This window comes from Opisthocomus hoazin, chromosome 5 (genome assembly GCF_030867145.1).
Source record: "Opisthocomus hoazin isolate bOpiHoa1 chromosome 5, bOpiHoa1.hap1, whole genome shotgun sequence".
Lineage (NCBI taxonomy): Eukaryota > Metazoa > Chordata > Aves > Opisthocomiformes > Opisthocomidae > Opisthocomus > Opisthocomus hoazin.
Window position 1 is genome coordinate 48262560 of NC_134418.1, and position 12813 is coordinate 48275372.

The 12813-nt window shown below is 44.0% G+C and overlaps 1 protein-coding gene across 5 annotated transcripts in view; it reads right to left on the bottom strand.

Moving 5' to 3' along the window:
- WDFY3 (WD repeat and FYVE domain containing 3) overlaps positions 1 to 12813 on the bottom strand; it is a 211650-nt gene that overhangs the window by 122881 nt on the left and 75956 nt on the right. For all 5 annotated transcript variants that reach the window (XM_075421129.1, XM_075421128.1, XM_075421126.1 and 2 more), the window contains one exon: positions 813 to 922. In XM_075421129.1, the coding sequence (XP_075277244.1) occupies positions 813 to 922 (110 nt within the window). The remainder of the gene's footprint in view (positions 1 to 812; positions 923 to 12813) is intronic.

A 12813-nucleotide genomic window follows, 5' to 3' on the forward strand; every position in this document is an offset into this window, starting at 1 on the left:
CCACAGTTCAGAGCAGTCACTGCCCAGGACAAAGAAAAACTGACCGTCTGCCAACAGAAGCTTACAAGTTAATTACAAGACTTTCAGCCAAGCCCTCATTAGCTATCTTGTCTTTGCCGCAGTACAAATGGGAGCGGGAGGAGGACTACTCAATTTGTGCACTCACTTGGCAAGAAGGTGTAAGCAGGCATAAGGAGCAAGGTAATAGAAAACATAAAAGCATCAGTGGGAAGACAAGTCAAATTGGGGTGGAGGGTGGTGACATACTAAACATAGGTAAGATGATGTGCTGAATTATAAAGGCAGACTAGAGCTGAAAGAACAAACCATGCAGCTGTCCAGTACATTGCCAGAGATCGGCTCTCTGATGGAGGGCAGCACCAAAAGCAAGGGCAGTAAAGATTCATGATATCACCCGCTCATCATTGCCACTGGCTTCGCTTTTCGCAACTGCTGCTGCTCTCCTTGAATGGGGAGCCCAAGTTCAAAGTCCAAGTGATTTAGGTGCTGTATGTGACAGGCATCTCACGGGGCACTAAACAGCAGCATGCAAGAGAAACCTTTGGGGAACAATAAAAGTTGTGTGCATAATTCAAAATTAAAGTTCCAAAACAATGATTTGTTTAGGCAACTGAAATTACAAGGAGCTGAAGCCAAAGTTCTGTGGCAGTATAACAGAAAAAGGATCTTCACATAGAAAGCAGAATATTAGTTACAACATCTTACAATGCATGTTCACGCAGCTCATTATTTCACTGCTTTCATCTCTCCCATCCCACAATTTATTTTCAGCCTTGCTGTTTAAGACTAACCTGTCCTGACGAAGCTAGTAAATTGATTGTGGTGAGCAGCATCCAACCTCTACTTGCTTCTTCACTTTGATTGACCTCCAGAAACTGGACTATGGCACGACTTGCAGCCTCTATAGGGGAGCAGTTAAAAAAAAAAAATGCAGTAAGAATTCAATCTGGTAGTCTGCGGAAGGGAACACATCCTCTCAACAGTTCCAAGTGCTGAGCATGAATTTGCCTCTCCAGCACTACTTGAAAAAAGGGCTAGGCTTAGGCCTCTTACACACACATGTTCCAGTCTTACATACACACTTGGCTTTGACACCATCAAGGCTATAAAAAGTACACTTTTAGGTCATGCTTCATCTTTCAAACCAGCAGATCGATTTCACTAACATGCAGCAACTTCTGTTTCAGTATTTTGGCTTTATGAAATACAATATATTCCTTTCCAGATATATAAAGTCCCCATCACTTAGTGGTCTCAGTGGGAAAAGCTGATATTCCACTTTGGAAAAAAAGCACTGCACTGAAACAACAGTACAGAGGATAACAGGAAAAGACTGGAGGGAAGGAGAGGTGCAGAAAGACAAACGGAATAAAAAACAGGAAGAAAAAGTACAATTAAGACTAAGATCAGCAATTACCACATTCCAATCCTACATTTTTTTTGTCAAGGAAGGCTGGACCAGATGATCCTTGAGGTCCCTTCCAACCTGGTTTTCATGATTTTATGATTTTTTGGAAAAGGAAAATGCTAACAACTTATGGCTTATGACTACTTCTGGAATCAGATGCCATTCTGTATCAGTTGGAGCTTAAGATAAATATTCAGCCTAGCAAACAAATGATCAGCCTCAATAAATAAATCAACAGAAAATGCAATCCTATCTCACTGGTGTCTGAATACACACTTACATTAAGAAATCTATAATGCCAGTCATGATGATTGTCCATTACCCTTAAGTGAAATCTAAAACCATTTTTCATTAATAACTGCATATCAATCATCTTCAGTGCTTTTTCTGTCCTTCAGCTAGGACAGAAAAGGAAGATGCGTAACATTGCTTAAAAAAGGAATTACAAAGGAATTACTAATGGAGGAATAAATCAGCAACTGAAGAAAAATCCAATTTTCATCTTCATTTGTTCACTGTATCTGCTGCCAAGATTCCCCAGCACATACCTGTGAAGAAGTTTGTTCTGAACACATTTCATATGGCAAACTGCTTATCAAACTTTTAGCAGTGACTACATTGAAAAGATAATTTTCTGGAGCACCAGACTGTAAGTTGAGTTGGACTAGTAAACCTAAAAAGCAGATGATCTTAGAAAAAGAAAACAGTTGTTTGCTTTACATTGTTAACACTAACTTTTTGCAACAGAGATTATCACTATACAGAGCCAAAGCCATCAGTCACTATATGTACTGGTGAATCAACGTAACAAAAAACCAAGGTGTAAAGAAACACTTTGATCCACAGGAGGACAGCTGGTAGATGAAGAGAAGCAATTACCCCCCTCGGCACAATGCTCATTAGATAACATGTGCAACGCTACATCCAGTTTCAGTGTCAATGAAATACAGGGAAGACAACTATCAATAGGAGTTCAGCCGAGGGCCATCAAGATGTCTGGGGGCTAGAGCACCAACCCTGTGAGGAGAGGCTGAGGAACCAGGGCTTGCTCAGCCAGGAGAGGGGACAGCCTCAAGGGCACTGAACAGCAGCCCCAGTGCCCACGGTGGGGGGAGCTATCAAGAAGTCAGAGCCAGGCTCTTCACAGCACTGACTGGCTGGAGAGTGACAAACAACAGGCTTACGTCAAGAGAGGTTCAGATGGCACATAAGAAGAAATATCTCCCCACCCCGAGGAGAGAGATGCACTGAAACAGGGCCCAGAAAGGCTGTGCTGTCTCCCACCTTGCAGGTTTTAAAGATACAACAGGATCCAGTCCTATACAACCTGGTCCCATCTCACAGATGGTCTGGCTGTAAGCATGAGGTCAGACAAGAGACCTCTCTTATTCTGTGATTTTCTCTCACGTTGCGGGGGGGGGGAAGAAAATCTATTTGACGTCTCACTCGGGGGTATTTCATGTCACCCATGCTGGTGTCAGTTTCATTCCCTTCCACTGCAAAGAGGATGAATTTTTCCCTAAAGCCCAAAAACCCTTTTATAGTCATAACCCTAGCAAAAAAGAAAGAGAGACAGATTTAAGGTAAAAATCCAGATTTGGTTCATTTGTGCAATGGCTATTTTCCCATGTTTTTGTTTTGCAATCTTATTCACATAGCAGGTTTTTGTACAAACCACTGGCTTTTCCATAGTTGGTGCTGAAGTAGGAGGTGGCACCTACCAAATCCCTGCATGAGACTGACTGAGATGAAACAAATTTTGAAACACCAAAGGTGAAAGGTAGGGCAATTTCTAAAACTCCCACAAACGTGGACATGCAGCAACTTCCCAGGACGCTGACCTGAGGTAACCTGCAGGCACTCTGTCTTCCAAAACCATTGGTGCAAAATATTGGCTGGATGGTTGTGTGTATAAGCAGACCAACTTAGAAAGCACAACAGCCGTGCCACAGCCATAGTTCCCACACTAAAGGCATGAAAAAATGTCACAATTCCTGGCAAAAGCCACTTTCCTAAACTCCGTGTGTCAAGCATATCTAAAGCACTTGCTACTTCTACAATGACGGAGCCCCACCAGCCCAGGTTAGGTGCAACTTAGTGGGCCCGTTCTCTTTCTATCTGACCACACAAGAGCTGGGCACTCAGTCTCTGACTGTAAGCAGGTACAACTGGTACCAAACAGAGTGTGCACAGCCTCCCTTGGGCTTCGTCTCCAAAGCCACCTGTGGAACAGCAGCTCTTTTAGCCACCTTTGAAAGTGAGACTCAGCGGTTAAGTATATGCTTCCGAAAAAGTTGTCATGCTGCTGGCACCCTAAATAGCACAGCAGTTGAACACTACCAGTTTCAAAACTGTCAGCCTTAATTACCTAAATTACTACCTAATTACCACCTAATTACTACCTAAAATACAGTCAGCATTTTAAGTGCAGGAAGAAGTTCTCGTCATCTGCTCTGAGCCAAATTTGATAGCACTATCATTTTAAATTAATTGTTATCATCAGCACTAGTCTTAAATTATTTCTTGTACCTTTTCCCTGGTTTTGAACTGCTCAAGTCAACTTTTTAATATAACAGCCTCTATGTGCCCCACCCAGATGTCCTTAGCCCTTTAACATCTGCAGAACAAACCACCAAATCTAGGATTGGGATATACTAGCTAGTAAAAACAGCAAAACAGCAAAGGGAAAAGCCTACAAAATAATATGTAAGCGTACATATCTTCACGACTGTGCAAGCACGTACGCATAAGTATGACCATGATTATGTGGTTACATGGTTAATAAACAGTAGTCAGACTCTTCAGCATATATGGAATAGAGTCTTGGTAAAATAAAACACCAGAAGTTGTTTCATACGTAACAGATGACATGGGTGCTTTTTATCCTGGACTTCAGAAAAGCAGCAGACGGAAAGCAACGGAAATAGACCCATTCAGAAGGCTAGCAAAAAGCAGCACTGCATTACAAGCAACCCTATTGCCTACAGCTATAACACTAAGGACAAAATTCAGCACATGAAGCCTTTAGTTAACTGTTCTAATACCATAAAGAGCATATAATAGTGTCATCACACTTTTGTATAGCTTATTCTTATCCTAGAGTGGAATACTAAACAAGTGGAGGAAAATAAGGTTATCAGGAGTAGTCAACACGGATTCACCAAGCGGAAATCATACTCGACCAATCTGATAGCTTTCTATGATGGCATGACCAGCTGGGTAGATGAGGGGAGAGCAATGGAGGTTGCCTATATCAACTTCAGCAAAGTTTTTGACACTGTCTCCCATAACTGCCTCATAGGCAAGCTCAGGAAGTGTGGGCTTGATGAGTGGTCGGTGAGGTGGATTGAGAACTGGCTGAATGGCAGAGCTCAGAGGGTTGTCATCAGCGGCACTGAGTCTAGTTGGAGGCCTGTAACTAGTGGGGTTTCCCAGGGTCAGTACTTGGCCCAGTCTTGTTCAACTTCTTCATCAATGATCTGAATGAAGGGACAGAGTGTACCCTCAGCAAGTTTGCTGATGACACATAACTGGGAGGAGTGGATACACTGGAAGGCTGTGCTGCCATCCAGCGTGACCTGGATAGGCTGGAGAGTTGGGTGAGAGGAACCTGATGAAATTCAACAAGCGGTCCTGCACCTGGGGACGAAGAACCCCATGCATCAGTACAGGCTTGGGGTGGACCTGCTGGAAAGCAGCTCTGTGGAGAGGGACCTGGGTGTCCTGGTGGATGAAAAGTTAGCCATGAGCCAGCAGTGTGCCCTGGTTGACAAGAAAGCCAATAGAATCCTGGGGTGCATCAAGAGGAGTGTGGCCAGCAGGTCGAGGGAGGTTCTCCTTCCCCTCTACTCTGCCCTAGTGAGGCCCCATCTGGAGTACTGTGTCCAGTTCTGGGCTCCCCAGTTCAAGAAAGATGAAGAGCTACTGGAGAGAGTCCAGCAGAGGGCTACAAGGATGGTGAGGGGACTGGAACATCTCCCCTACGAGGAGAGGCTGAGGGAGCTGGGCTTGTTCAGCCTGAAGAAGAGAAGGCTGCGAGGGGACCTAATAAATGCTTATAAATATCTGAAGGGTGGGTGTCAAGAGGATGGGGCCAGACTCTTTTCACTGTAGTGCCCAGTGACAGGACAAGGGGCAATGGGCACAAATTGAAGCATAAGAAGTTCCAGCTGAACACGAAGAAGAAATTCTTCACTTTGAGGGTGACGGAGCACTGGAACAGGCTGCCCAGAGAGGTTGTGGAGTCTCCTTCTCTGGAGACATTCAAAACCCACATGGACGCTGTCCTGTGCAGCCTGCTCTAGGTGACCCTGCTTTGAGAGGGGGGTTGGACTAGATGATCCCCAGAGGTCCCTTCCAACCCCTACCATTCTGTGATTAGTGAAAAAATATCTATGCATATACCAAGTGGGACGGGGGAACAGGAGGTATGGGTGGGTGTGTAAGGGCAGGTGGGTGGGTAATAATCTGAAGTCAAGGACCCCTTCTCTAATCAAGCCTTCAGAAAGTGTCTACTACTTATCACAGGGAATGTCTGGAAACAGCCAGATATCCAGAGTTAAAGAATATGAATCATTCCAACTGCCCAGATAGTAAGAGAGAAGTATCGACCCAAACAAAGATGGGATGGCAAAAAGTCTTCCTTCAATCATAGGGAACAGTGCAGTGCAGTCGTCACAAGACGCAGATAAAAAGTGGCGGATGCCTCTGAGGCGTACAGAAACAGAGGGCTGCTCATCCAAAAATAAACAACTCAACTACGTCAGCATTCAGCCTCACTAACGCAGCTGATAATAGAACAGGATTTATAGGATCTCTTGGAAAGGCACTATATTGCACTATACTTACCTTGTATAAGATCTGCTAAAGAGCATAAAAAAATAAATTGAAGGTTAACCAGAAGTAACAAGTTATAGCAGTTGCTAAACAGAACTGACTCCTGATAAGTAGCTGATAGGACCCAATTTCCCTTTCAATTTCAATAAATTCAAAACAGAATCACCTTGTAAAGTCACCTACGGAACAGGAAAAACATATATGTAATATGAAAAAAAAAGACGTGTATCTCAGCATGTGAGGTCATTTCTAATATCACAGAATGCTTTTGGCTGGGAGGGACCTTTAGAGGTCATGTAGACCAACCTCCCTGCAGTGAACAGGGACATCTTCAACTAGACCAGGTTGCTCAGAGCCCCGTCCAACCTGGCCTTGAATGTTTCCAGGGATGGGGCCCCCACTACCTCTCTGGGCAACCTGTTCCAGTGTTTCACCACCCTCACGGTAAAAAATTTCTTCCTTATACCCAGTCTAAATCCACCCTCCCTTAGTTTAAGGCCATTACTCCTTGTCCTATCACAACAGGCCCTACTGAAAAGACCTTCCCCAGCTTTCGTATAATCCCCCTTCAGGTACTGAAAGGCCGCAATCAGGTCTCCCCGCAGCCTTTGCTTCTCCAGGCTTAACAGCCCCAACTCTCTCAGCCTGTCCTCATAGGAGCGGTGCTTCAGCCCCAGATCATCTTTGTGGCCCTCCTCTGAACCCGCCCCAACAGGTCCATGTCCTTCTTGTGCTGAGGGCTCCAGAGCTGGACGCAGGACTCCAGGTGGGGTCTCACCAGAACGGAGTAGATGTACAGAATCCCCTCCCTCGACCTGCTGGCCATGCTTCTCTTGATGCAACCCAGGATATGGTTGGCTTTCTGGGCTGCAAGCACACATTGTTGGCTCGTGTCCAGCTTTTCATCCACCAGTACCCCCAAGTCATTCTCAACAGGGCTGCTCTCAATCCTTTCATCCCCCACAGCCTGCACTGATAGCAGGGGTTGCCCCGACCCAGACACAAGATCTTGCACTTGGCCTTGTTGAACCTTATGAGGTTCACACAGGCCCACCTCTCCAGCTTGTCCAGGTCCCTCTGGCATCCCGTCCTTCTGGCATGTCAACTACACCACTCAGCTTAGTGTCATATGCAAACTTGCAGAGGGGGCACTCGATCTCACTAAGTCACTGTCTACTAGTCTAGCGGGTAGTGTTCCACTAGAGGGTACTGGTCAATGGCTCGAGGTCCAAATGGATGCCGGTAACAAGTGGTGTCCCTCAGGGGTCTGTACTGGGACTGGTGCTGTTCCAACATTTTCATGGAAGGCTGCAACCTTTCAACCAATTCCTTCTCCACCAAACAGTCCGCCCATCAAATCCATATTTCTCCAATTTAGAGAGAAGGAAGCTTGCAAGAGACTGCATTGAAGGCTTTACAGAATTCCAGATAGTTCACATCCACATACTCTCTTCTCAGCAGAAAAGTTAACTAACATACCAAGAAAGTCTGAAAACAGTTCACTTCTTTTGGCAAAAAAGATTCTGAACTCTTCACAGAGAAGCAGACACTACAAGTAACACTATCAGGTAAACTTCAGACTTCATTACGGGAGAAGCCGAAAAGACTACTTACTTGTAGAAGATAAGAAGCTTCCTTTAACGACCATCAGTAACTTACCCAACATGCGAGATGCACTTGAACAAATCACACTAACTCTTACATATTCAAGACAAATATAAAATCAGTTCTGCTGATGTGATAGAGGTAAACTGCTATAAACATGGACAATAAAAGCAGAGCTTGCAGGTCAATGGAAATTTAAAAAGAATGAAATTGTCAGAGGCCAAATACAAACCACTGATGTGGTTTCCTGCAATGGTTAAACATTATGATGACCAGTGTTTATCAATATGGTCTCCCAAGGGGTTTAAAGCTGAGATAATGATAGTCTTTCAGCAGCTCTGTTACAGAAATGCCTAAAGAGAGTAAAAGCATTTACACTGGTGAAACAGTCTGAGTAAATCAGTGAAATTAAGAACAAGAAAGGGGAGGGGAAAAAAAACCAACCCAAACCACCATAACCACCCCCGCAAAAAAAAAGAAAAAAAACCACCCAACCCACAACTCAAAAAAGTAAACCACCACAAACTTTCAGAGGGTATAAACAGTAACTAAAAATGTTGCTTCTGGATGTAGGAAAGATTAGCTGAACAGTCTAGAGGGATATGGTGAAAATCAATTTAGCATTAGATAGTAAATACTGAGACAAATACACACAAACAATGTTGCAAATATGGAATGAAACATTGACTGAAATCACTGAAGCAAGACACAACTAAACTGAATTTAAAAGGTGCATAAAACAGTGATGTACACAGACTAGCACACATGAAACCATTAAAAAAAATTAAAAACTTTTTAAATTGACCTTGAAAGGTGGTTAAAATGTTCCAGCCCCATGATAAACTGTTTTGTTTTCTCATTCTTCCATTTTCTATGCTCCTGCACAGTTTTCACGGACTGTCCCCACAACCACTTACTCATATTGAGACTGGGGAAGGACATTCCAGGTTGCAGAACTGCCCATCACTAAGTGAATCATTCTGAACCTCCCTGTGATAACCAAGCGTTTATAGATCCTAATGCATTAAACAATCAGAGCTGTCAGTATGTCATTTGGTTCGCTTGAGATATAGATAACATAACACTGAGTTAGAAACCAATTTCAGTAAACATGGAACAGCCACTGCAAGGTACCAAGCTACAGGTTTGCACATCCTGAGCTGCTGGAATATGAGAAGCTGTTTAGAGTGAAAGAGAAAGGTGTACTCCGTACTTGCCCTGTTTCTTGCTTCCTGTTAGTGACTGCAGACAGGAACCCACTGCTTGGTTATGCAAGTTCACGTTTTGATCTGGGAAAGACAGCTTTGTGCACTTACCTTTAAGTGTGAAATGTGTAGTGTTCAGTAGTTGTAATCTCTCATTTACAAGGTACAGGTACTCACTGAAATGATAAATGAAAGGTGCCAGGCTATTCACCTCATGGCACCTGTGACACAGAGACAGAAGCTCTCCCACCTACCTGCACACCAGCTGCCTCCACACAGAGAACTTTGGGGACCACACTCCACTGTGCATCAGTCCAACCAGACACACCTTGAAACGGCACACAAGTCCCGCTGTCCGTACCAGAGGGATTACCTGAACTAACCTTCCCTGCTGCATGCTTATCTTTGCATTGCGTCTAAATTACAGTGATGCATCAAACACTCTAGGACATGTTGAAATATTTGCAAAATCACAGAGGAACCAATTACACCCAGGGTATGTCTTTTGAAAAAATATGTGGAAAAAAAAGTCTTGCTCCCCCTCCAGCATCAGTAGTCAAAGTAGCCATTAGTAGCCACATTTATGCTACCAAGATTCCAGCTGTCCCTGTCCCTTTTTTAAGCAGTCTATCTTTTTCAGCCCTGAGCCAAAAGCACTTGCTCCCAAAAGAACAGTTCATTTTGGAACGGAGACTATGCTAGAAATACATGTTTGAACATATCTTTTAGCATAGTACTACCACTTTTTGATGAATTCAGACACAAAATTGGATTTATTCGTGGAAAATTTGTCAGCTAAAAATCTCAAGTATGTAGAGCTCCCTCAATCATGACCCCATCATCTTCTATAACAGCCTAGATACTCCAGGGCAAGGAAGACCATTCACTAATCCTCATGCATATGGTTACTGCTGTCATTGAACACGTAACTACAATGCCAGTGTTCAGAGACTACTTAACACCAGGTGCTGGCACAGTTACTACTGAATCACAAAACACTGTTCTGAGAAAACTACTACAGTCTGCCAAGACTAATGAGATATGCCTCCAGGATGGCAGACATTATTGACATAGATATTAGCATAAATATTCAAAGGCCTGATGAAAAATTTACCCTGTGCTCCATTATGAGATGGAGGGGACAACAAAACACACCAACAGGTAAGACTTAATCGTACCACATTCCCATCTGTAAAACACTGCCAACGCATTTACCTCTTCAAAGACAGAAGGCAAGTTCTTGTAAAATTTCTACCCTTTCATTAACTATCTACATTTGTATAGACAGTTTGTCTCTCAAACAAACTCAGCAATTCTGTTGACTTAAACGGAGCACTTCACACCATCAGGAATTTGCGGTTGGATATTACCAGAGACTTTGACTTCCTAAAAGATTTTCACTTTTAAAAACATGCTCGGAGACATAATTACCTGTTAATAACTATTAAGATATCTTTCCGTTTGGTACACAAAAAGAATGGAAGTTTAAAAAAAATAAAAAAAGCCAAAGCCTTCACAATCTATAGACACAATATTATGTCTTTAACATCAACCATATTCTAAAAAGCTCAGAATTCTTATCATTTTTTTCAGTATCACAAGAAACCTGTATCTAGCTCTACAACACAGAAGTCTCCAAACTATGAGTTTTAACAGCTTGTTCACTGGTCATTTCTCGAGAGCAAACTGCAACTCCCTGGTCCTGCCAAGAGTCACAATGCAACTGCAGAACACGGACCTATCAGGCCTTTTTACGTGAGGTCTGAAAAGGGGTTTACTGAAATCTTGGTAACAGAGGAAAAATGACTGCTTTCCATTTTAATAAAAACATTGGTACTCCTTACATTAAAGCTTAGAAGACTACCAAACCGTCTTTTAAGTCACTGCGGTTAAGTTCCAAGCGGGGCAGAAAACAAGAAACCCCCTCAAAGCCAACAACATCATCAACAAAATATACCTCTGACTGGCGAGGTTTCAAGGATAACAACCAGGTTATCTTGAGGCAACAAGCAGAGGTATGGCTTAAGTAAGAAACAAACAAAATAGCAGAATCCAACTGACTAGCAGGCACAGCACTCATTCCTCAGAAAAAAAGGTCAAATGAACACCACCATTCTGCCAGCACGGCTGTTGGACATTCACTTCCCCTAAACACCCAAAGAAAACACACTTTGCGCCTGTTTACCCTTAGAGAACAGGTTTTGTCTATATCTGTTTGGCCATCTGGAATGTTTCACTGTTTGCCACTTTACTTAAAATGGAAAAAAACTGTAGTTGGCACAGTTTGTGACTCCTGACTTCATGCGTAATAATTTGCACAGCCTATTCCAGCCTGTTATTTCCTTATTTACCACTAAATCCAAACTGAGAAGCCAGCACAGCTAGATAATTTTAAAATTACCTAGCAGACAAAATCTTGATACTTCTTGGAAGTGCTCCTCTTCAGAAGGGGAAATCAAAGAGGAAAGCCAGTGAAACATGCCTTCCTGGTGCACTTTCCTCAGTTACGCACCTCCCAATACATGGTCAGGGTTCTGACGTATTCAGTGTTGAACAGAACCAAATCTCACCCTGACATTTAGTAAACAGAGTAAAAGAGGGGTCCACTAACATTCTTCTAGGGCTGGCGGTGTTGATCCTAATGTGGGACTCGCTGTACTGTCACTGCCAACAGATAATTTAAAATGCATGTTTTTGGAAGTTTAACATATCAGAGGGACAAAGCACACCTGCAACAGGCACCTCAAGCAAGACACAGCAGTTGTCCACATGCATGTTCTTGGTCTCTTATTAGTAAGGTAATGCAACTTAGCTCAGTGCTCTCTCTTTGATGTGTTGTCAACTTTGTCAAACTCAGCTTTCTCGGCAACCCAGGGATGAAAACTCTAGCCTCCTCCTTCTCTCTCTCAGCCCAATGGAAGACAACGCATTTTCGCTGCAAGACTTCAATTTCTGAGTCTGCACAGTTGCTGTGGATGGCAGCTCACAGTATTCCGACTAATCCAAAATGCATGATGCTGTAGAAGACCGCTACAAACTGGTTTTGCCTCGACATTGCCATTGTCATCTCTTTCTGGCCTCTGGAAAGAAGCTGCCACAACGACCTGCAGGAAAGCGCTTGTGCACAGAGTAGCGCGTGGACGGGCAAGAACGGACTTGTCTAAGTGGGCAGCATGCATGGCAGGAACTGCACGTACACGGACATGCTCTGTGCATGCGCAAATGCCCCTATAAAAGGGCAGCACATGCTCCTCGCCGCCCTCTTGCTCTCCTCCTCGCCGCCCTCTTGCTCTCCTCCTCACCGCCTGGCTGCTGGGCTCTACTCTCGCCGGGGCTCCACGCCTGCACAGAGACTGAGTCGACTGGACATCGCTGGACATCGTCGAATCCATGGTGGTGGTAACTGATCCTCTCGCCCCGCACTTCTTTTCCTCGCCCGCTGGGGTTTTTCCGACTTTACTCTTTTTTTTCCCTCTGTCTCGTCTTCTCCTCCCCCGCTGCCGTCCCCACCAGACCTCCGATTCCCGGTTTACCGAAAATAAAGTTTACAAGGTTGCACGGCCTATGACTGCGTTTGCGTCTTAATCTCATCTCCTGGGATGGCATCGAAACCTCCCCGATATCGGATTGGGACATTTTTATTGGCATCAAGGACAGGATCCCTCCAGAGGAGTGCGCGGAGCCTGCGCTCTGTGATTGCCTGTGAATGAGGGCGAACGAAGTGTGAGGAAGGCGTGA